At 43.7% G+C, this 25,815-nt stretch overlaps 2 protein-coding genes across 20 annotated transcripts in view; one reads left to right on the top strand and one right to left on the bottom strand.

Annotated features, from left to right (window-relative positions):
• Positions 1–10,762, top strand: part of KLHL29 (kelch like family member 29) — a 389,115-nt gene extending 378,353 nt beyond the window's left edge. For all 15 annotated transcript variants that reach the window (XM_068678729.1, XM_068678733.1, XM_068678722.1 and 12 more), the window contains one exon: positions 8,439–10,762. In XM_068678729.1, the coding sequence (XP_068534830.1) occupies positions 8,439–8,622 (184 nt within the window). In that variant the 3' untranslated portion in view covers positions 8,623–10,762. The remainder of the gene's footprint in view (positions 1–8,438) is intronic.
• A 7,331-nt stretch (positions 10,763–18,093) lies between these two features.
• The window catches only part of ATAD2B (ATPase family AAA domain containing 2B), an 81,052-nt gene continuing 73,330 nt past the window's right edge, over positions 18,094–25,815 (bottom strand). For 4 of the 5 annotated variants that reach the window (XM_068678719.1, XM_068678718.1, XM_068678716.1 and 1 more), the window contains 3 exons: positions 24,292–24,419; positions 23,025–23,153; positions 18,094–21,507 (listed from right to left, as the gene is read on the bottom strand). In XM_068678719.1, the coding sequence (XP_068534820.1) occupies positions 21,466–21,507; positions 23,025–23,153; positions 24,292–24,419 (299 nt within the window). In that variant the 3' untranslated portion in view covers positions 18,094–21,465. The remainder of the gene's footprint in view (positions 21,508–23,024; positions 23,154–24,291; positions 24,420–25,815) is intronic. The other variant, XM_068678717.1, reaches the window with a different exon arrangement.

Consider the following 25,815-nt stretch of genomic DNA (forward strand, 5'->3'; position numbering starts at 1 on the left):
TGCAAAATAACAGAGCGGTTAATTTGGGATTTCTTCAACAAATAACTGGATACTAATAATGCAATGAACAGCCATCGATGCATTTTCCTGGAAAATGGGTCTTTGTCAAACAAACCTGCATTTGCTTCGGCGGTAGGAGTTGGGTTGTTTTGTTTTTTAATAAAACACGCCTGGCTGCTAAAGACAACTGTGATGGTATAATATAGCACGATCTCTCCCAGGTATTTGGCTGGTATTATATGGAATTAACAAGGCACACATTAGAGAGATTAAATCTGCTTCACTGACAGATCTCAAAATGTAGCTGTTAATGAGAAGGTATCATTGAGCAAGGCCATCGCTAGCGAGCATTGATTCTTCTTCAGTGCTATTTAATATTTCCACCGACGATGCAGGTAACAGAAAATCTCCCCTGGTAAAGGTTGCAGGTGGCGTAAAGCTTGGTGGGGTTAAAAGTATTACAGAGCGAGCAATATAGGCGGGTATCTGCCTGTCCCCGTTGGGCGGTCTCAAGCCAGCAGAGGTGTTGTAAATGCTAAGCGGTATCTTTAGGAAGCACGACTGCAGCTGCACCTGCCCGTGCTCCCTTCAGAAAGCCAGGCCCTCGGAGGAGTACATAAAGGAGGCCACTCGGAGCTACAAACATGAGCTCTTGTTGCAACACGGTGGGTAAAAGGTCCGTGCAATATTGGCTATAGCTTATGAGCCATAACAGGGAAATGAAAACACATGGGGAGGAGAGGGCGCAGCTGCACACAGCGTTGGCACCAGGAGGGGAGGACCTGGGTCAGCCCAGCAACGTGTGGAAATATCAGCAAAGTTCATGGGAAAGCTGCAAAAGTGACCCTGCGTTGAAAAAAAAAAATAATCTTTGACATGAATTTTATGAAGTTTATCAAAGAAAGGTTGAGAGGTGACTTGGTCACTGGGAGCAAATGGATGAGCTTTTGGTCCTGCAGACCAAGGTGCAGCAGGGTGCAAGGGCTGGAAAGTCAAGTTGGGCATCTCAGCCTTGAAGTGAGGCACTTCCCTGACAGCAAGGATAATTAAACAGCGAACCAGCGAGGGACAGATGAACTCACCAGCACGGTGTTTTTAAGAGAAGATTAGATGTGTTTCCAAGAGAGATGCTGCCTGGGGAAAAGTCTGTGGCCTGCGTGTACACAAACTCAGATTAACAGCGCACAGAGGTCCCTTCTGACCTTAGCCTGTGAGGCTACAAATTCCTCCTTCCACTCATTAGCGTGGATCACAAAATACATGATTTAAAAGCAGCAACATAAACAACTTAAAAATTAACTGCATGCTATCGATCTCCTCTCAACAGGAATCATTCAATACCAAATTTGCTGGGAAATTCTTGACCGCATCCCTTCTGGTTTTATCTGCACTGCTTCCACATGTTAAGTAAGGTTGCTCAGAGTACAGGGAAGGGAAAAGCGCTTGATATTCCCTGCAAGCACATGTGGAAACATAGAGGTCCGTCAGAACTGTTTTAATATCCAGTTAAATTACGTTTAATGAAAAACTAACCATAAATGGCTCAGCTCTCCGGCTCGCACTCAATACACGAGCAGCGTGAGCACCCATTTTCAGATTAAGCCCGGCCTGATGGAAGTCGGTAAGAAATTTGTGTCGGCCTAGACCTTGCCCTTTGAGGGCTGGTGCCAAACAGGCGCTCGTGTGCCACGGGCCCTGTCTCGGTTTGGCAGCTCGCGGGGGATTTGGAGATTTGGAGGCCCTGCGCTTGGCAGCAGCACTGGGCAGCCCTCCCTTTGCAGGCTGGCGCTCCCCTTCCTGCGATGCCCTTCAAGGGTTTATTTTTCCACCAGCAAAAAGAATACAGAATGCGTTTCTGCGTATGATTAAAAATTCCATATCCTGCTCGCTTGGCATTCAGGCAGTGTGCACACAGAAGTGTGCTACAGCGATCCTCCACGGGGTACAGCAGCAGCGTGATGGTGCCAGCAATAATTCCAGAGCAGCTAATTTAGTACCAGCAATTCCCAAAAGGTACCAGGAAAGCATTTTCTTCCTCCTCCTCTGACTGTTAACCAGTAAGATTTATTAGATGGTTCTGCCGAATGGAAATCTTTAATAAAACTTAGGCTCGGACTGAACAGCACAACAAAAACAGGGTTGGTTTGTGGATTTTTTTTTCCTCTTCTTTTTAAATAAGCCCTTGTTCTTGAACAGTGAAGCATGGTGACTCCTGCGCTTAACTACAGGCACCACTAACGTATGGCACCAGCTGCAGCCTCCCCCAGCTGCTTCATTTCCTCACCACAAAGTTTGTGATGACTTTCGGTGCAGGAAGGGGCGAGAGCCCAGCTTGTCTGGACAGCAGTTCCCAGGTGAAGCTCCCCAGCGGCCACATGCTGTAAGCACGCAGCGTTTACATCTGGAAACCTTGGTGGTCCAGAAGGGAAAAACCAAAATCTTCCAGCATATCTGCAGGAGATGTGTGGCCGGGGCTGTGCTCAACAGACAGCTGATGAGAACTGCAGCACCAGGCTAATGGCAATAATTTCTGCAGCATGCAGGATTTCTGTGTGCATTTAAGCATAACTGATACATGCAGAGCACTGAAGCCATTACTGATGTGCGGCGGACTTTGGAATAAAACGTTGCTGGTGTTCAGCAACAAGTAACAAGGCCACAGGATGGTTTGGGATCCTTAGAAAGTGCTCGCTGAGTATGGGAGAGTGTAACTGGAGCTTGGCCAAAACACCCACACTCATCATCCTGCTCCAAGAAGTGGCATGATAGCCTCCTAATTGACCATGACTAATCTGGACCCTCATTTATCCATCTAATTGTGAAGATGACACCTCTGGCAGCACAACGCGGCCACCCACGCGGGAGCCTTCCCAAACACCGCAGCCTGCTGCCAACCCGGCTGCAAACAGCCCCAACAGCACAGCCACCAACCTGAGACGCCGCTTTGGCATCCTGGCTGCTACCACTCATGGCAACCATGGCGCTTTTCCTCACTTCCACCTCACAAATCCATGGGCAGGTTTCATGGGAAGGTCCCTGGATGAAGCAGGAGCTGCCCTGGCGAGCTGGCACCCTGCAGGCTTTTGTTCCCCAAGCGCTTACCCCGTCCAGTTCAGGAGCATCCTTCAGTTACGTTTGCAGTGAAACCCTTCTGAAGCCTTAGGGCGAGAAAGAAACCCACCCACTAATAAATGCAAGGTGCTGGCGTGTTTTTGTTGTTGTTGTTTGTTTCTTCTTCTAAACAAATTTTATGTCTATTGAACTGATAATGTTTAATAACCTTTTTGGACCAGCTCCAATAAACTGGTGAGTCCATGAGCACGCAGGCACAAGTGAGGCGGGAGAGAAGCTTTGTTTGTAGCCCCAGAATATATTAGTTTTTTTGTGAATCAGAACAACATGCTAATTCAGCCATTTCAGATCTCTTTCACAACCCCAGATGTTACAAAACAGGATTTCTTTTTCTTTTCTTTTCTCACGTTTCCTGATAAGGCTGATGTGATCTTTAGGACTAAGCAGGAAATTTTACAAGAATAATAATAAGCAAAGTTTGCTGGTGCTCCCACCGCTTGGTGCTGTCGTGGCGCCGACACGGCCGTGCAGAGACGTGCTGGAGCAGGAGCTCCCGGGCACTCGCCTCTCAAACGTCCTGTGTTTGACACCCTCTGCTTCGGGCTGCTTCCAGATTACTGCCCACCAGGAGAGCTCTGCTAGAAGGTGGTGTTGAGTGAAAAGCAAAGGGCCCATAACACTCTTGAAGGGAATGTAGCCATCAAGCCAACGACTGCTGGCTCCCGTGTGCCAAGGCTCCGTGCTCGAGCACTGTTAGGGCAGGGCTTGCAGAAGTTCAGGGCTTGCTGAGACGCCGAGAAGTTCAGCGGACAGGAAGGTTGTTGGTCTCACGTGGTTAAATAAATTGATGAAAAATTAACCCAAAGTCAACGACTCGCTTCGTCCATCAAGATGTTTAATGGGCAGCCGGCAGAGGGGGATCATCTCTGCCACCCATGTGCTCAACCTGGGGAAGGACTGGAAGGTGGGTCCGTGGAGAAGCGATGTAGAGGGTGTCCAGCTTACACAAGCACGCCAAAACATCGACAGCCAGGCACCCACCTGCCCTTCCCACACCTCGGCATCACCAGGATTTTCTTCGGAGCGTGACGTGCAGCTTGGTGCAGGTCAGCAGAAGGACTGGCCTGGAGGTGGCCACCTCATGGGGACAGTCACAGAGCAGCCCACTGACACTGCTCATGGTTTGGGCAATCACAGACCCCACGGTAAATCGGGTGACTTGCCTGTAGGGCCACAGGTGAAGGCTCTACCCCACTCCCCGGGGAGCAGAAAGCAGGGTAATCATCTGCAAAACACTGAAACGTTTTCCTGGAAGGAGTGCACAGAGCGAGCTCCGTTTTGATGACGGTCACCTTCACCCGGGGCGTGCTGCTGGGTGGCTGCGGGTCGGGGTGCAGTGGAGCTGGGCAGGTCACTGTCCCCGTGCTGCCGGGGGGCTGCGTCTTCCCCGGGGAGGTTGTGCAGCGCGAGGCTTCGCTCCTTCCCAGGTTCTGACAGCCTGTAATCATTTTATCGCTCAGGATTAATGGCACCGAGCAATAAACTTGCATCCTAATTATTGTAATTATTTCTTTCTTTGTACGTCAGCCTTGGTAACGATGTTTTTACAGCCGATGGGATGGAAGGGAGGGGAGAGAAGAAATATTGTCACAGTAATGAAGAGAGAGCAATGAGCGCTCGCCTTTCCACTCGCTTTCCTTAGGGTTTTCGAGCCCACTTGAGTTTCCTGTTCCCTAAGGTCCCAGAAATTAACAGTGATTGTCCTAATATTGCAAAGTAGCAGCAATCTAGGACTAAATTCCTAATTGATCTTAAGTACCTACCTCCCACTTTAGCCCTGGAGATGCCTGAATATCTCCACGTCCCCTGCGCACGTAAGTACCCGCTGCACTCTCAGAACTGCCTGCTTCTTGACAGCAGGAGGAGCTCACTGTTTTTCTTAACCCCGGGCATGACTCACGAGCTAAGTGTTATGCCAATCTTATCTATGGCAGTTGTGTTCGGAGAGGGCAGGAGCTACTCTAATCACCATTTAAAATTCATACAGCCTTTCAGAGGGTGGAATTCAGCATCTGCTTCTTCCCCGATGCATTAGCACCATTCTGAGAGGCTACAACGTGGAGCTGCTTTTCTCAGCTGCTGGTCAGGAATTTCTGTCAGTGCCATAGCCCAGGTGCTGGAGAACGAGAGCAGTCGTAGCCCACCCACTGCAACCCCAAACCCAGGATACGAGCTGAGGAGGACACCAGGAGGGTGTGCTTGGCTGCTGTAAGGTGGCAGCAGCTCTGGCTTAGAGCAGCTGCTGAACACACCAGAGGAGGCTTTACAAAAAGAAATGGGAGCAGCTGAGATGCTACATAAACACCTGTAAAGCACCCATGTCCCTGTTTAAGCCCTGTCAGTAGATGCCTATGGAGATACAGGGCACCTAGGGCCAGACCTCAGCTAGGTGGCACACAGCCAGCCAGCAGGGGCTGGTGGCATTGGCACCTGGACACGGTCTTCCTTCTGTCCATCTCCTTCCTCCATCCAGGTCCCGTGCTCCCTCCTGAGCCTCCTGGGGTAACAAGCAGTAAGCACAAGACAGGCTCAATATGTCAGTGGCATGGCCAAAAAGGTCTCCTTCTGTGCGGTGTCCGGTGCTGTTACCTCTGCCAGCGTCTCTACCAGTAGATTAAAATTAGCTCAGGCTGCTCATGAGCATGAGTTTTCATCAACACTGATGAAAATGGCCCCGGGCTCCAGGTTGACATTTCCTGTATTTTCCCCTTATTAATAATTCTGCAGCCAGCTCTTTGTTTTCTTTGTTCCAGTGTGTGTTTGGTTTTCCTCTTTAACTCAGCAAAGTTGCTAAATTCATCCATTCTTTTTTTTTTCCTCTCATTTTGTTGAGGGGCAGCAGTGTAAGGACTGATCAGCATTTCTGCAGAGAGCCAAGGCAGCAAAGCTGCACTGCAGTCCATCTCTGCCACGGGACCTCTTCCATCCAGCACATCCCAAACCCAGTTAAAATCCCGGTTAAAATAGCTGCCATCTCCTTCAGCCACACTTAAAAAAAAAACAAAGTGAAGTACAAACGGCAAACACTATCATAGCCCCATTTCCAAGTTCACAGCCTGCAGCTCTCAGGCTATTTGAGCAGGGGTCGGAGCATCCTCCCCATGGCATCCTGGCTACAAATCCCAGCCTGTCTTGCTTCTAAATATTAACTTGTTCCAAGAGCGTTGGGTTCCTCCCCATAAATATCTTAGTCCTAAACCTGAACAAGTCATCTGCTTTCATTTAGGTTGCAACACAGCTCGCTGCAGACATTTCAATACCAGCACTCCACTTCATTGCCAAGAGGCTGATTTCGAGCCCGTGTAAACTTGAGAGACCCTTCAGAGGGGCCCAGAGGTTATTAACACTCCTCTCTGGCGTAGTTTTTAATTGATAATCATCCCGCAGGGACACCCCCTGCGCTGAAGGGGCTGTTCGGCCCGGTCGCTTGCTCCACACCAGGCCTCGCGAGGCAACTCCCGGCAGCTGCACCACCACACGCAGCCCTCCCTGGACAGCACACGGGCACCAGTAGCACTGCTGGGACAAAACCCATGCCGATACACACATGTGTGCCTGATTTATGGGGCAGCTCATCCCGATCATCCTGTGAAGGATGTGAGGCCTGGTGTGGGCCCCGCCGGCCCCAGCTCCGGCTCCTTCAGAGACGGCTTCGTGCTCCTTCGGAGCCATCTTTCAGGATGACACTTGTTTTCCTCAAGTCCTCGTTCTTCCCAATTTCTCCCTGACGTTTCAAAAATAATTACCAGTGGTTCAGTAAGTTCATTAGCAAACTCCCTTAAGACCTTGGGCTATGTATCATCCAGCCCTGCTGATTTGTGGATAGGCTCTAATCAAGTGCTTCAAGTCTCTCTCGCCCTCCTCCTCCTTTCAGATTAACAGTTATTTTGACAAGATTCTCATTATTTCCCATTTCCTGGTGGTATCCAGGGACTAGGCTTATTTGAGTCCTCGCTGTTGTCATTGTGGGTTTATTTTTAACCTACGGCTCTGCTTCTTCGCAAGGACATCAGAGCTTTGTGTTCTTCAGAAACGCAGCTTTTTTCCGTGCCACTTGAGTCCCGGTTCATCCAGGGTCTTCTAGGGCTCTCTGTCTTTTGCCTTTGTCACTTCTCATTCCTCTTCTTCCCACTGCTCCAAAATCAGCCAGAAGACATAAACTTGCTTTAACCAAGCCTTAAGGGCTTACTACCCTTCTACGTCTACTTCGATCTAAGACACCTTCTTTGGGGCAATTAATTTCTCATCTTCCTCCCTTTTCCTTCCAAACCCCACTCTGTTCCTAGAAAGGATTTCTCCCCTCCAGACACCAACCACCACCAGCCCCATCCAGCTTTACAGGGTCTTTAAATGTCAGCTGCTTGCAGGAGATGCTTTCCCCACATCTCCTTTCAGTCTAAGATCTTCCTCTCCACAGCCCAATTTTGGTGGCCTTTTGGGACCTGCCCTTGCCCTTTGGGAAGTCAGCACCAGAACAAGGCACTGAAGATCAAGCTGACCGGCATTTTTCTTCCAAATACCTTTCACACCTCTGCCCCTTCCCTACTACCAACAGCTTACTGGCCCCTGGATTAGCCCCAGCCTCGTTATCCTCGATTTGCAAGAGATTTCTGAGGTTGAATACTTTCATTTTAAGCATGCAGTAAGGTTTTTGTTTTCTTTGGACATAGGATTAGAGATGCACATCTCCAAGCACTGCTCAAGACACATGTCCCCCCGCATCCTTTTCTCCCACTCAGCAGCACTCCTCCTGCCCCTCGCCCCCCAGCACAGCAGGGGGAACAAACCAGCAAAGGGGAAACCCTCAGGCAAGGAGGACAAAGCAGCAGCACCTCCCTCCTGAGAGAGGCTGGGGAAAGAGCAAAAGAGCACCTGGGGAGGGTTTTCCCCTGACCCTTTTGTAGGATTCTTTGCTTATCAGAGGGGTAATTGAAGCAAGGATTTATTTTACGCTGCCTGAGGAGGCAGGGACCCCAAGGGGCAGCTGTGATAGCTTTGGTGTGTGTGCGAATGGTGTTATGGGACCCCTGTCCTTGTGTCTTTGCTACAGATTTAAGATGTTTGTGTTCTGTTTGTTGCTGCTATTTAAATGACAGACATTTACCTACCTTGAAGGACCATGAAAAAGATTAATTTGGGGGAGGGAGAGAGAGAAGGCAAAGAATTGCCCACATAGCTTTATATAAATAATAAATGTATTCATAGCGTATCCCTTATTATTACATACGTGGGATTTTTTTTTAAGCATAAAAAGAGAATTGTTTGGCAAGTCCACTAACTAAAACTTTCTTTATTAAACAATACAGCGCTGTGGTTCTCGACGGAAAAATTTACGCCACCGGTGGGATTGTTAGCAGCGAAGGACCTGCCCTGGGCAACATGGAAGCCTACGACCCTAAAACGAATACCTGGACACTTCTACCAAATATGCCGTGCCCTGTGTTTCGACATGGCTGCGTAGTAATCAAGAAGTACATTCAGAGCGGCTGACACAACCGAGGAGTTGGACGGAGAACTGTTTGTACCTGTTGAGAGCAGGCAAGGAGAACACTACTACTAATCACAAAAGCAGCAAAGACAGCCAGCCAGTGAACACATTGCTCTAAAGTCTTGAATAGTGTCTACATTGAATGTAGAAAAATCATCCTCACCTTTTGGTGAACGAGGAGCAGAGAGCTCCGTGCTATGTAAGATATTGTAACAATAATACAAGTGTGTCACTAGATGTTATAGTGGCACTTGTTCTGGACGTCGGCTTTTGGTCAACCCAGGTGCAATAGAATTTCACATATTTTTTAAGCTGGGGAAGAGAGGAAAAAAAAAATCTGCATTTTACTTCTAGAGCTCAAGCTTGATTCTTAAAATAACCGTGCAGATTAGTTTTACTATTACACTTTAGGCATCAATCTATTTGAAAGGTCAAAGTGTCCTTACCACTTTGATTCCTACATTTGTTTTTAACAAATACACGCTTTTCAATACCAATGACTGAGAGAAATCTTGTGTGACAGATGGCTTACATTGATGTCAGTCTTCCATCAGATCAAATGAATATTTCAGTTCTCTAGAGCAGAGCCCAGAAGGGGGGAAGAGGCGGGGGCTGGGGAGAAGAGGAGCCATCGGTAACACAATTCCATGTAATATGAGGGGAAAAAAAGGTCTGTTGGGCTGGATGAATTTCTGCTCCCGGCAATACTTGTGTGGGCACGCACGCATCTGTTGGCAGGGGGGCTTCTAGCGTTTCCTCACGGTTCCTGCTGACGAGCAAACCTGACAGTGCTCGATCCCTGGAACACGAAAACCGTTTCCAATCCGGAGGCATCCTCCTGGTTCTGCGGATCAGGGTGGTGGCAGGGTGGCAGCGTAGTGTGGGATTCCCACGTTTTCAACAAGCGGAGAAGCAGATGCCTCCGGCTGCGGCTACGCACTCCGTTTTGGCTCTCAACCAAAATTCCTTACGTTGGGACAGACGCCACTATCGGTTCCTTTTATGTAAAGCCTGAGAAGGTTTTTTGTTTTTGCTTTTTTTTTTTTTTTAAGTTTCCCCATAGGTGTGGAAATCTTACCTTATTTACAGATTTTAAACACACAAGTTTAAATCCCATGGTAGAAAAATGCATAGACTTAAGCCCAGTATAAGAGACATAAAATGATTACTATGTAGAGTTGTAAGTATATGCACAGCACAGGGGTTATATTTTTATATATATTAAAATATTGTCTATCCAGAGAGCATTGTGATGTGGAAATTCTTTATAAATTTATACGTGGAAGGATCAAATGGGAGATGGAGTGGGAAACACAGAGGGGGCAGGGGAAAGATTCTTAAAGTTAACGAATAGGAAGTAACCCCAAGCTAAGGATTGCCTGATTTCTTTCCAAGTAGAGGGAAAAAAGTTACCATTCTTGCCTTTGCAGACTCCAAACTCCAAACACCATGCCGGTAATTCAAGCAGGAGGTCCTCTACAGGGTGTGGGTGAGATCCTACAGTCAATATCTGGTTGAATTTCATACCAAATACATTCGCCTTTTTATACTGAGGGAGGTCTGCCTACAGCTTTGGGGAAATCAATGCAGATGTTAGCTAATCATCTTATTTTATTAATAATCGTTTATAAAATAAAATAAAATAAATGAAATTTGTATCTTGCAGTATTTAAAGAAAAAAAAAGTGCTCAAGTCAGCTGAGTCAAGCTCTCCGGTGACTCAAGTCTCTCATTTTGACAGTGAGGTTCCAGCCTTTGTTATGCAGTTGTTTTATTTATTCTTTAAAAAAAAATAATAATAAGCACAACAAAAATTATATACTAGTATGTCATTTAAAGTATTTATGTCAAACAGGGTGCAAGTGTGAACCTAACGATTGGAGCACAAGTTTCTAACTGCCTGGGGCAGGACTAATTTTAGTGTTGGTGTGTGTCTGCCTCCAAAGGAGGTGCTACCTGTCAGCAAGACCTAAACACATTCAACATTTCCAATTTAGCTTATTTCTTCATTTCTCACACTGGAACAAAACTGGCTATTTCTGTGAATAATATTAAAAACAGGGTTATCTGTAATGGTATTGTATATAGTTTATGTTTACTGTTAAGTTCTTGTTATATTATAATAAATATATTTATAGATCTAGATTCAGCATCCAGATTGGGTTACTTTTGTCACGAGTCAACAAGAAACAACTTTGCATCAATGGTTACTGCCGCTTTCATCCCGGCCAGGGATGAAATTATTCTCATTCCAGCTAGTTTCTCTTGCAAATCTAAAAAATTTATTGCTAATGTTTAAATGCTCAGCAGTTTCCAAAGTGCTCCCACTCTCGTTTCGGAAAAGTCCTTAGAAGTGAATTTGGATTTTATTCATCGAGAGCGTTTCTTCTTCATCTCTCTATTTCCCCAAACTTGCTATTAAGCAAAGAGCAGAAGGGCTCAAGATCATTTAGCAAACTAACTCGAAGCTTTATCTCAAAACGCTGCTAAACAGCTTTTTGCTTTTTTTTTTTTTAGTGGAAGTTGGGATTTGCAGCGCACGGCAGCTGCAATGTCTGAAAGATGAAAGCCGCTTTTGCCCTGTGTCAGAACGGCTCTGTCTCAGGGCAGGAGCTCAGCAATTCACTGGACATGGCTTTGAATGTGTGGTTAAGTACAACCATTCTGGGCTTCTTTGATGTTTCATTAGGGCGTCATCCGGCCACTGTAAAGTTGGATGTGGAAGAAAGATGAGCCAAAAATAGCTAGCCTCAAAATACCGCTGCTGTGGAACAGTTCATCTGGATCTTCGCGGGCACTATCTGCTATGCACATTAACAGAAATAACCTCACACACATGGAAATTGTCCCGGCTCCTTACAGAGCACATCTGCGCACATGTTTAAGACTTTGACTGCAGTTGTTAAACGTTTTAGTTTAGGCTCGGGTTGAACAGCCCGTGCAGATTACTAAAAGCCTCACAATTCGGTGTTACACACTCACATAACCCAGCCCAGGTGGGACGAGCGGCCAACCCTTCCCTCACCACGCAAGGACCTTCCTCAGCACTACTCAATACCGCTTGGTAGGCTGAGCAAGACACAGGCTACATGTATTTGCTTTACTTGTACGTGGAAATTATTTTAGCTCCCCTCGGGGAAGCTGGCTGGGAGCTCTTGCCAAACGAATCGTGTGCCCAGATCTGCTCAGAGATTTTTCTCCTTAAAAGCTTGAAGAGATTCGGGGCCCGGGCTGGCTCTGCAGCCCGGTAGTGATAAAAACCCTTTTTGTTGGCTGGTTCAACACGCTCTCGGGGGAAGGAGAGCCGTCTCTGGCCAGGGCTGGTCTCTGCTTTCTGGAAACCACCCACACCTGATGACTTACAACCCATCTGCCTTTCCCCCCTCGTTTCATCTAGCGGCAAGCACCACTAAACCCTCAGCAACACCATCTTTTAATTAACGGCAGCTAGGTGTTAAGGCTGAGCCTGGCAGCGTGCGGTCGGAGCAACCTAATTAGCGCATTCATTACACTTCAGCTTGCTCCGGGTGCAGCTGAGACGGAGCGAGGCGAGCGGGAGCCACCACTTCCAGCAGCCGCCAGGATTAGCGGGGACAGGAGCTGGAGCCTGAGCACTGCTGCGGGTGATGAGCAGCGCCACAACGCGCACAGCCCGCTCCGAGTACTTACCCACCCACCCTGCCTCTCGTGAAGGATTTCTCTCCAAGTTGGACCCGCTCCCAAAGCCTTACTCAGCTTTCTCTAGCTCAGGGGGAAGCTCTCCCGGAGCCGTCTCGCCTCCACCCCACGAGCCGAGCAAGGTGACAACACGCGCGCGGGGGCCGAACCCACAAATGGCACACGCAGCCAAGTGCTGGCGAGCCACAGTGACACCAGCCCTGCACAACTCGGACATTTTCACAAGTTGTCGCACTAAAACAAGCGCCTTAAATTGCTCTGCAACCCTTAAGCTCGCCCCTTAATGCCTCCTTTCCCATCTCAAGGTAGCTCAAAAACGGAGGGGGCTGCCTCGGGACAGGACTCCCACTACACCAAGCGAGGCGCTGCTGTCCATCTTTTGATAGCACGCCTTAGTTTTTAGCGATTCCTGTTTACCTAGTGGGTTTCATGTACGCAAACAAATTCCAATTTTCTTCATTTAAATAAATTGTGTTTTAGTCAGTGCCGGCCCTACACACAGAGTTAAATGTTTTGGCTCCGTTACTGCCTCGGAGAAGGAAGCTCCAGTGCTGTCATCAAGCCAAATCTGCCTCTGAATTTTTCATTAGTGGGGGTCTCCGCAATAAAGGTTTGAAAGGCTGCCTGCTGGTTTTAATTTCATCATCTGTTACTATCAACCAATGTTCTCCCTTCCTTCGGAGTTCAGATTCCCCATCTTACACAGCCAGATTCATCCTGGCAGCGACACCAAACTCTTTCACGACCTGTCCAGAGAGCAGCGCTCACAAATAAAAAAAGGGGGAGTTGTAAGTAATTAATACAGAAGCAGGAATTGTGATGACAAGAAGGGGCTAAAACATGTAGGTTTGTAAAAACTAATAGCTCCTACAGATAGAAGGGAACTGATTCCTCTACAATTTGGGGAACTTAGGGACCCCGATTTGTAATAGGTCCTTGTGCTTGTGGGCAACACCGGAGGAAGGCTCAGGGAGCGGAGGCCTGAAGGCTGCTGCACCAAATGTTTTAAGCCCTAAGAGTGCACTGAGCATCATGCTCCACCAGAAACACCGGCCCTCCACGCAAGTAGAAATAATGAGCTTCTGCAAAGCAAGCCTGGATTTCAAGGCGTGCTGGAATTCCTGTAGCCATTCTGTTTCCATTAAGAGTAATTTTTAATAAGTTATTTACTTTCATGGCTGATGAACGCGCTGTTCCATTACTCGTTGACACCGAGTTCTGTTCTACCTTCTGCAGTTTATCCCCAGCCTTTCTGTTTACGTATGGGAACGCATCAATGCCTCGTGCAGGCTTTCCATGGAAAATGAGGGGTGGAAATGTGCTGGGGAGTGTTTGGGAATGACTCACGTTTCTGTTTTCTGTTCGGAAAGACCTTTCCTACAGGGATTAGGACGTCGTTTCCAGACTGCACCCTACCTACAGAGAACATGAGGCTATCCCTAATGGGTACGGGTTTTCAGATTCAGGAGGTGACTTACATTTAACCACCTCAAGAAAGCCCAGAAGGCTCTGCCCTGCTGACACTCGTTTTTAATAGCACTTGGAATATCTGGGTGTTTCAGAGGGAGTGCTGATAACGCACCAGTTATCAAAAGGGCGAGTGAAAGGACTGGGTAATTATAGGGCATTCACCTGACATCAATCCCAAGCAAAAATGGGAAGATGATATCTGACTGAACTGATCGCATATCAAAGAGATAAGGATAAATACGATATTTTGGAGAAAATAGGGCTGTATCACACAAACCTGATTTCATTCTCCAACAGGATTACGCATTTGATTGATAAGGTAATAGATTTTCAACAGCAGGTGACAAAATACATCAAATTCCTCGCTGTACAGTATTCAGACAGCCAATATTAAGCGGGCTAAGAGTAGGCAGATTAATTGAGGAATATTTAATCTGGTCAAGTACTTCCCACTTTGGTTTGTCTAGTTTGCAGGGATCCTCTTCCAACTTCTTAATGGAAAACGTTGACGTAAATCACTGGTCATAGGCCTGCAGAAACAAGAGACTAGCAAAGATAATTAGGACAGAACAAGTCAGATGTATTCAGCTGGCTCCTCCAGCTGGATGAGAACCCTAAACCCAACCTTATTTAAATAAAACTAAATGGGACTGAGACAGGTGGGAACGAGGGATGCTCATGAAAGCTGTAAGTTGGAGAAGAATCGAGCAAGAAGAGCTCCCAGCCCAATTTCCTGCTGTAAGAGGACTAAATTGATCTTTGGATGTGTAAAAAGGGGATCGGTGAGCAGGAGCCTGCGACTGTAGCTCTTATATGGCACTGGTGGGACCGATGCTGGAATATCACATCAATTTCCACCGTGAACAAATGTTTTAGGAGATGTTGAAAAATTGACCCACTGCAGAGAAGTCACAAAATTGACTTAAAGGCTGGAGAAAAACGCAGTGAAAGCCACAAAGAGCTCATTGTGCTCGGCAAAAAGACGACTGAGAGGCTACTCAATCACGGTGTCATAGCGCATTAGTATCTTCGGGGGGCTGTGGGGGGAAGCCTGCATATGGAAAGCCTCGCTAACCGGGAACAGACAGCAAAGACAAGAAGCTGTGTCTGCGAGCGAGGAGCAAGGCTCAGTTCTACCCATGAGCTTAACCATTTGGTGAAAGGCTCAAAGACAGACGTACAAACCGCCCAGATCAAGGCTTCCCTGGAAAGACTGCTTGGCCGAAGAGGAGGTAGCGGACCCTGTGCATGCACGAGGTTAAACCATATGCACCACGGCATCCATTTTCTGCTTACACTAAATCTGTGTGAATAGACCTGATTTTCTGCACCAAATTGTGAAATATTCACACCATCGTTCGGTGTCAGAGCTAAGAGTCATCGCTTCCACTTCCAAAAGTCATCCACAAGCATCGAAAAGATTTAACACCAGGATTTATGCTCAGTTTGTGCCTTTGTGGCTGTCCTCTGAGCCTTGCTTTTATTTTAAAAAGCTTTCTGCCTTCTGGACACGTGCTGAAGTGCAGAGCAGGACTCTGAAGCTCTCCAACCCTGACCCAAAGGTTAGGCACTCGTTTTGAAGCTATTGTGTCCCCGGTGTTTCATGTAAATGCAGGCTTCGTGCTTACATTTCTGGTACTTAAAACGTCCACACAAAACAGCAATTCAGGAATAAACTGATGCTAATAGCCACAAACAATCACCTAACACTTCCTTCACCTCACCAAACATCTTATATCGTCTCAGAGTATCCCATCAAAGCTCACTTCAGAGCTGTGTTTGGAACATAAAACCGACTGTCGACTTGTCCTTGTCCATCACAGTCAGGTATCCCTGCTCCTCCGCCAGCCCCCACGCAGCAGGCACCCTACAAGGCACAGCCAACATCAGCAAGGCCCTTACAACAGAGAGCTGGGGCTTTGGAGACCACAAACAGTTCCTCAGCTGATGCAACATGATTTTCTTTACCCTCTATGAAGAGGCTCAGTTTCTTAGCAAATTCATTCCATCCAAATTCAACATATGTACATTGAATTAATTTTCTCTATCTTCATCTCTGCTTTACTTCCTTTACTGAAGAGCTAATTCCAAGGGGAGGCCCTTTCAAGAACTTCCCCGAGTTTCTCCATCATTTTAGAGTCCCAAAACCAGAAGGTCACTCGGTCTCCTCCAGGCTCCCGTTTCCATACAGGGTCAGACATCTCCGGGTTATGGCAAAATTGAAATTTTACCCCGATGCGAGGGCTGTTTCAGCGCGATGAATTCAGCTCCACAAAACCGGTGACAGACGGTGTGAGCCTTCTCAGCAGCCATCCAGCCTCAGGGACCCATACTCACCTTGTACACACTGCCAAATTCCTGACCGCTCTAAGACCGAGGTGACCACCACAAAATTCAGAGGAACCCACCCCAGAGCCGTCCCAGCTCCTGCTGTATGCCCACAGCCCCCAAGGGCAGCGCTCCTGTCCCAGATGCAGCCTCCCCCTTTTCTCAACCTGCCCTGCTGCTGGAACTGAAGGTGAGGAGCCTTCCAGCACAGATTAATTCAAGGCTATTTCTTCCATTTGAACCTCCAGATCAGCTTTGTTCCAAATCAGCATCCAAATGTTAACAAATTTTGAGAACAGCAAGGTTTACACGAGCACTAAAAGCACTGAATCCATCTGCAATCCCAGTATCTTATCATGTTCTTTTACTATCGTAATTCTCTACTATCAAAGCAAGGCTCAATATAGCATAAACCAAATGCGTTCCTAAAATAAATGGGATGTAGTAGTAGTCGCAGCCGTTTGCTGGCACTGGGTTGAACTGAAATACACTCCCCATGCAAATCATCACACTAAAAAAACTCCTCACCTAGAAATGGAATGAGGCTGAATTAATTAGCGTTAAAGTTTATAATCCCTGATTTTTACATAATAGTTACATGACCACAAGTGATGCATAAAAAGGGGAGAAAAATGAAGTGTTTGACTTGGTTAATCAGTTCGTAAGTTTACTGATTTGCCTTTCAGAATTCATTCACAGGCAGTGCTAGCTTAAAGCCCCAAATACTGCAAGTCCTGATCCAAATCCCGCCTGAGATAGAAAACAAAAGGATCTAATTTTTAACTTATATTTAAATATATTATCTGAGAGGCTTAAAGGAAAAAGAAAAAAAAAAAAAAAAAAAAAAGAGGATGTGGAGCATTTAAAATTTAAGGCAACGTGGGAAACTGCATGCCAAAACTACGTCACATGCAGAAGCCAACAGCAGGCGGCTGTGGGTTTAAGCAGCGAGCACTTGACAGATCAGGCCGCTGCTCCAGTTTTTCCTAAGGCTTTATCAACCACACCTGATGAAGCCCAACTACTGCTCACCAAGTCATGCTTTTGAAGCACCAGAGTTCACTATGGGTTTTTCCAAGAAGGGTTTTCCATTGCCATGTGAAGTGCTGTGCTGCTGCCTGCGGGGCACCCAGCTCTGTGCCTGTCAGGCCCAACAGCGGGGCTGGCCCTGCTGACATGAAACGGCCCAGCCTGTGGCACATCACGATGAGCATCTAATTGTGCTGTCACAGCTGTATATAAAAGCCAAGTCAGACATGAAACAAGTTCGGGCCTTCTTACTTAGCCACTCTTTTGCCCAAGAGCCCTACAGCTTAGAAACAAAGGAAAAGAGGGAAGGGAACAGGAGCGTTGTATGTCCTACACCTCGAGAGAGGCCATAACATATCTATGCAACAGCATGTCATGCTCTGTTCCACATTATATAAATGACAAGCAGTTACCTACCTCTGGATATATTGCCACAACAGTTCCCGTATCTGTGGGTTGAGTGAACTTCCGTAACCCCCAGCAGCTTTATCAGAGGGGGGAAACTAAAGCAATTTTTAGATATACTTAAGTTATTCTTATAAGTAAGGAGAACTATGATAAATGGGGAGGAAAGAGGATTCCTTTAAAAACCTCTCATGAGAAACCCTGGTGCTTGAATGCTGACGTACCATAAACTGTCCTGGGTGCTTCCTGTAACTGAACACATTTTCTAGGACTTCATAACTACACAACATTCATAACTTCAGAGCATTTCTTCTTACTCACTTACCAGCACACAATGCTAACTTCACTTCTGCAGTCAAAATTAATCAGAAGTGCTTTTCTTTAATGGACAAACACTGAAAGCAAGAGGTACGGATTAAACCACTCAACGCAACAAAACAGCAAGACCCCAGAGTAAAACATGTCAGCTGCGACATCGAGGAGTGGTAAGAAAAGGACTGAAATCAGAAAACAGCAAGGAGATAGACTTTCTTTTAAATGCAACATGTTTGAAGGAGCTAAAGCTGTGTTTTCTTGTCATCTTTATTCAAGTATTTCACAGCAGTTATATTACAAATTACAGTAAAATGTTCAAAATTTCCAGAAATTCAAAAAATTAAATAACTTACTTCAAACTAACGTAAAATGAAGTCAAAATGCAAAACATCAATTTAAACACAGTTCTGAATAAAACTATAGAATCCAAAATATACCATAGTTGATGGAGGAAGTCTACTTAATCCACGAAGTAGACACACATTAATGAAACCAAACAGGACTCCCCAATGTCTAAATAACCCAATGTACAAGATACAAAAGATGCAAGTACAAGCCCAAATTCAAGCTTACGTTTTGATTACAAAATAAAATAAAATTAGAAAAAAAAAAAAAAAAGGACCATCAGCTGCAGGACCTGCCGTTCAGAAGACTGAAGGTAAAACCAGAGCTGACCCACCAATTTAATTAAAAAAAAAAAAAAAAAAAAAAAAAAAAGGAAGACGGGATATGACAAAAAACAGTAATCCTATAAATACATTGGCATATGAGGAAATCAAGTAACAATACAGAAGACACAAAACAAAACGAACAAAAAAAAATTAATCACAGGTGAGATTCAAGCTTGCAAATACAATTAACTCCATATCCATCAATTTTACCCAAGAGCAACTCTATTATCTCCAGGACAGCCCCGCCAACCCCGCAGAGAAGTCACCCTTCTTCTGGGTGGCCACGTTTCACTGACCCCAGCGCAAGGACTCCCACAGGAGTTTATTTGCAATTTTCACAACAAGAAACAAGGAAGAGAGGTCAATTTGTACAAACTCTTGCCAGTGCTATATGGCAAAAAAAAAAAAAAAAAAATTAAAAACGTACAAAGAGTAAACAAGTTGAGACCACATGGATAGATTAACAGCTGCTTTAACTCTATAACCACCAGACATCCGTAAAGGAAAACAAAACTGAAGTGTGGTTATTTGGGCTACGAAGGCGGGTATATCATTTCATTTGAGCTGTCCACTCTAACATTTGAAATCAGCTACTTTCCCCTACAACAACAGGGCAGCTCCCCCATCAGCAGGGCTGCCTCTTACGATTTTTCCCAATCAACAACTGACAGTAAAAATTTTCCTTTAGAAACCTGACCTTTTCGAACCATTTTTAATGCTAGGCATTAGCTTAAACTTGCTTTTATTCACACTCACTGGTGACTAAAATTCTCAACTGTTTTAATGCATATAAATTTATTATCATCTTAAAAATGTATGCAGTTTTATCTTCCACAAGTGCTGCTGTTACTTGAACAAAAACTTCTTTGAGTAAGTGAAACTGGAATAAATATTTTTAAAAAATTCTGCAGCAAGAACCTGAGACTTGCAAAAAACCCTTTTATCAGAAACTTGCTACAAAAAATCTGCTACATTTTATTTAATCAAATCTTAAAGTTTGTAACAATTTCCATCAAAATACAAAATGCTGTTAATGTACCAGACACAAAAATATCTCAAACAGGTATGATGCTAATAAATACTAAACAAAACATGGAAAAAATCCCCTAAACAAATGTGAGATCAAAGAATCTCATTCTAAATGTGTTTTCTGCTTGCTGTGGTTTTTAATCGCACTTTCCCACCTAAAAAATACAGCGATTCTGCATGGGTTGCATTTCGAAGGTGTAACTAGATGTACATGAGTACTTAAAAAACTTTCTGTTTCTGCCATTAGCCATAAAGAAAAACAGTGGCGTTCGGGGGAGAAGATCTACGGTAGAACGATGTTGAAACACAATGTACAAAGCACTTTGGATTACTGCAGTAGCCCAAGGCCCGTGTTTGTTCCTCTGCAGTGGTTTGCTATTAGCCATAGAGGTGGAGACAAGTACCTTAGCTTCAGCTTGTGAATGGGAGCAGAGTGATTACAGTCCTCCATAAACACTGTTGGTAACTAAAATACAAAAAGCTGAGGTAGCTCAGTATCTCTGCAGTAGTCCAAGACTGTTTTCTCTAAAAACTAATCACACTGTGTTGCATATTTCTGGAAAGACACTTCCACAGCTACGTAGGGACAGTCACGATGAATGGTTAGAGATGGTAACACCAGCCAACTTCTCTAAAAGTTTCCACTTAGGTTTGCAATAAATCAGCCCAGGTAACGTTTTAACACCGAGCTTGCGACAAAATGTGTTTTTTTCTTGAAACTGCCTAGACTGTTCTCTCCAGTTTCCAGAAAGGAAAGGTTTTGAACTACACAATTCAGACCTGGAAAACCGTGGTCCGAACAGATCAATCGAAAAGGCCGTCCTCCAATCTCCTCACATTAACAGTGCTTTGCATTGACTGAGTCGTGAAGCCTAGTTTAAGCTTTACTTTCAACTTGGGCTCCAGGATTTTTACTTGGGCTCCAGGATTTTCATCGATTATAGCATCTTTTTACCTGTACAGTCCAAGCTATATTACAAACACAGAACTTCAGAAAGAAACCTGCCAGTATTAAACTTTTTTTTTTTCTTAAAGAACTCAAGATGGACAACAAAGAAGTGGTGGGAAAATGCTTCATTGTTAGCAACACAGAATAGTTTCACTGTGTAATTTGTTTCTAAAACAAATCTATACCAATGAAAAAGGAATTTCACCATTTTGGTAAAGTATGTGGCTTTTTTCAGTGTGTCTTAGTTTAGTTCTGTAGAGTAAGACAGGCATTATAGAACCATAATACTGGCTGCCATCCAATGAAGAGAATACAAGTCATCCTTTTGGAGATCTTCATTCTGAAGAGAGCTTTCTAACATTGCCATTTGCTATAATCCAAACCAATTGATTAGCCTTATCTTTCTCAATTGACTAAAAGGCACATTATAGGCAGTTCTAGAGAGCCTCATCTTCAAATCACTGTACATCCAGTTACTCAAGATTCCTACCACAATGCATCATTGCCTTCTTTAGAACAGATTTTTTTTGTCCGTTACCCCAGAGAAGAGAAAGATTGGAAAAAAATTAAAAAAAGGTTGCCTGTTTAAAAATATTCAACTTAGATCTGCTCTTTCCAGTTCTCTCGTGTATGTTGGTCTCCACTTTGACTGAAGTTTCCCCAAAGATAATGCATGTAGAGTGAACAAGAGCAGAAATGAGAACAGTTTCTGTAGCACCAAAAATCTCCAAGCTGTGGCATTGTATTCTTTATTTATATCAGATACAACTATATGAAGTTCCGTTTGGTTCTTGTAGGCTGGTTGGTTTCAGGTACCTGAGACAATAGCACCAAATTCAACAGAAAGAAAAAGAGAGAGCACTTAAGACCAAGGCTCTGCACATACTTGGTGCAAATGGAAACTGAATGGCTCAGAGGACTGCTCTCCCGTGAGCAGTTTAAGAGAGGATAAACCCACCCATCTTGACGAGTTCACAGGAATGTTTCAAACACATGAACTGTTCTTTCCATCTCCTGCAAGAAACACAGAACATCAATTATACATAAATATACAGACAAAAATAAAGTTACCTTAAGTAATCATATTTACTGGGGTGGTGGTCATTATTTTTTTGTTGTTGTTGTTTGGTTGGTTTTTGTTTTTGGAAACACCAACAAATAATTCATAGGAAAATAAACATTTCTGTTCACTATTTGTGATCTGCTAGCAAAAGACAGTAAAACAGAAAACTAGTTAAAGAATCATTAATGCAGAAAAACACTCCACCATGACAGTCCATGAAAAAAATCCAAGTGTAATAGGGTCACTTACATAATTAACGTATTTGATATATATTAAGAAAATACTGCAATGGCAAAGTGAACAAATTCAACTCGTACATGCCATTGTTGACCCAGCTGCAAACACAGATCTGCACAGTTTGGAGAATCAAAGTAAAGTAACCTGCCTCTAAATACTCATGCTGGACATTTGTCTTTTTAATCTACATAACACTCAGCCCAGATTTCCAACGCATTTTAGGTGAAGACAGCAGAACAGTATGAAAATGGTTTCAAAAATATTTTGCAAGAACTCTATACCATCCTATGTTAAAGCTTTTCCAGGTTTTGTAGTAAAATATTCATGGAGAAAAATATTTGGTGTTCAGTGATCAAACTGGAACCTCACAATTCTCGCCCCTTTACCAGCAGGGTTGGTTACCAGTTGAATCAGAAAGCTGACCCAAACCACTCTGCAACTAGAGCAACGTTGCTGGAGGGAAAGCACTACCAGAGTTATGATCAGCCTACACCAACAGTAAAACGACCCACTGCCTGCTGATGTAGCCAGGAGGCCTTTGAAATGAAAATACTTCAGAGGAAAAAGGATGACAACAGAGCACAAAACTTGCAAATATCACACTGTGTTGGACATTCCCAAGACAATCATGGGTACACTTGCAGCCCAGAAAGCCAACTGCATCCTGGGCTGCATCAGCAGAGGAGTGGCCCTGGCCAACCTGTTCTAGTGGGTAGCATCCCCACCCATGGCAGGAGGTTGGAACTGGATGATCTTTAAAGGTCCCTTCCAACCCAAACCATTCTATGATTCTACCCATAATGCCTTTCTGATACTATTTTTATTTTTACAGATTCCTTGTAAGATAGCTACAATCAAGCATATATCCCATAATGCAGAAAGATGAAGGAAAATAAGTGATTTAGGAACATTCTGCAGAGCCACGTTGACTACCTGAAAGTTCCTGCTTCTGCTCCATTCTTACTCTGCTAGCACGTGCTTCTAAATGCTGCTGCATTCTGTTCTCCTTTTCCTGTTCTTTTAGGTTAAATTCTTAACCCTTTTCTGAGGAAAGCATTACTGGAAACAATCTCTGTTTTTTAAGCCATTACTATACTGAATTTTATTTTTTTTTTTATAAATACTTTCCTCAAAATCTATTTAAAGCTTTTGCATGCTAGTACAATGAACATAAATAGTTCTTGAAAAAATATTCTCATAGAAGTCAGATAAAAAAACCGTACAACATCACCTCAATAAGCTGTGATTTGTCATAATCTCTACGGTGTCTGTAGATGCATTGGCTGAGGAGTGAATACAATCTCTCAAGTTGGTCAACAGTCAGGTTGTCACTTTTCTTAACCACCATATCAAGCAGTCTCTGTTAGAATAACAAAGGATAAAGTTAGGAGAGCTTTTATAACCACTTTTTTTTCTTTAAAATACAAATCAGAGTGTGATCTATCTTCTTCTTCTAAAACCCTATTTTGCAAAGATATATACGAATAAAAGGGACCATATCTGGCTAATAGCAAGGCCACTGCTTCCACACTGAACCAAAAGGACTCAACATTTCTCTTTACTTTCCTATTTATATCCATGCCTTTCTTCTTGTCTTAGATTTTATGCAGCGAATAGCTAGTGCAATGTTTGTTCTGTTTGAATGCTACTTAATCCTGTGACGTCTTGGTCAATAATTAAGATAAACCATAAAAACTGTCTTGATAGCTGAAGTGGACATTTTTAAGAACCTACATTGACTTGAACTTTTAAAAAGTGCCAAATGGAAACAGTTGGAATTCCACAAGTGTTGAACAATAAAAGAAGTGCATGGGAGAAAAGCTTGTAAAACTGCTCATAAACAAATGGTGCAAGTGTGTATTTTACCATAGCAGCAGTAAATATTAGGATTTCTTTCCTAATACAACATTTCTGTTCTTACCAAAGAAATTAACATCTGTAATCCACAGTAAGTGGGGTCTAAATTTCACAGTAGGTCAAGCTAGTTTCTACTACACAACACAGCAAATTCTGTTGCAACTTTGCTTAAACAAACAAAACAAACAAAATTAACTAGCAGGAGTTCGATCTATAGCACCAAAAGATCAGCACAAATTCCAATTTTCTTTTCTATCCACTAACAGTTCTTTCCACCAAGTATACGTCCACAGGGAGGGAGATGATGATGTTAACTTCTAATTACCAGGCACCCAGCGGTTCCTCAGCTACTGACATGTCCAATTAACACACAATTGCAGCTTTTGGAGAAACTCTTAAAATAGTGGACTGCTGTGCCATTACTGTATTTGTAAAGGTAGTAATGATGAGGCAATGAGGATTCAGTTTTATTAACTTTTCAGCCAAGAACACTGATTGACATATTATCTTTAAAAAAAAAAAAACTTGCCAAAAAAAGTTGTTCATAGTCAAAAATAAATGAAATTTTATTTTATAGCAAAGGAAGGGAACATTTCCCATGGAGCCTGTTAGCAATCCAATCTATTTTTCAGTTCCATTACCTTTAGTCTGTCATGGTCAACAACTACAGAGGGTAAGGGATCTGATGGTTCCTCTGGGACATGCTCCAGACTTGTGGGTTTTGACAGTTCCATAGTGACTTTCCGAGTTTTCTTACTTTTCAACATACCTGTAATTTAAAAAAATAAATAAAATTGATTTTGCTTGGATTTTGTGAACTATGCAAGCATGATTCTGCCGGTGCACATTACTAATCAGCTTCACAGAACTCTCAAGGTTTACGAGTGCACAAAACCACAGTTCACAAAGCACAAATGAAACCCATCAACTTTAAAACTTAATTCTGAAATCTCAATAGAATATTGAGCATCACTGAGAAAGTTTCTCCTCATTTCTAATTAACAATGTCAAATTATACAGCTTCTAAGAGAAGTTCACATATTAAGCTAAGTCCCCAAATCTTTCTTCCTAAGCAGTTCAAAATTCTCATCTTTCTTCCCAAAGCATCCCATGTGTTCATCATCACAGTAATCCTAACATCTGCTTACTTCTGAAACGTCATGCTTTGGTGACACACTTCTGTCTTCTTCTACCTTTGTATTAAAACTGCTATCCAGTTCTATTCTGGAGAACAAAATATTTTAAAGTTTTCTCCTGATTCTAGCCCTACATTTATTCACTGTTTTCCTCCTTCTCAACTATTTAAAATGCCTTATTTTTCCTGAGGACTCCCCTTACCTCCCTTTACTATAATGCATCATGAATGTATCCAAAATACACGTATTAAATTACGACGTGTAATGGCTGTAACATACATCACACTCTTCTTTCTGATATCCTTCAGAGCTTTCCTCATCTATGCTCCTTACCCTCAGAGAAAACACGTGTACACACACAGACAACGTGTACGTAGTGATATTCTCATAATTCCTATCTCTCATTAAAGCTAATTTATTTTGTAAATCTCAGCACCCACTTTTGAAGTAAAGATTTCATTCTTTTACATAATTCTGAAAAGCTAATTAAAAAGGCAATCATGCATAAGGCTCTTATTTCTCTTCCCTGAGGAAACTATGTCTCTTTTCTTCAAAGGACATGGTCCCTTCTTTTATGCACCACCAGGATTTCCCTTCTCTTTCTCTTATCTTTTTGCTGCACTATTAACTGTGTTGACTGGAAGTCCAGATACCTACCCCATTAGATAAACAATGCTGTATCTGGCTTTTCCTATGAGTTAATCTGCTTTAACTTTTGCTGTGAGCAAACTCTTTTTTAAGGAAATACCATAGAATCATAGCGAAGCGACTCACAAAAATTCTGATCTAACATCAATGACACTTTTATCACAGATCTCCACCTCAAAAAAAAAATCCATACATGTATCATATGGATAAAAATTTGGATCAAATACATCCTATAGACCGAAGTATGTATCTTATAGATATTTACCTGCATTGATAATAATTTTTTTTATCTTCCATTACAGCTTAAATAACATTGTCTCACTACTTACGATACTTCTCTTTAAGCATACAAAGACAGCATATTTCAAGTCTGGAGATAAA

The sequence above is a fragment of the Anas acuta genome, chromosome 3 (assembly GCF_963932015.1).
Source record: "Anas acuta chromosome 3, bAnaAcu1.1, whole genome shotgun sequence".
Classification (NCBI taxonomy): Eukaryota; Metazoa; Chordata; class Aves; order Anseriformes; family Anatidae; genus Anas; species Anas acuta.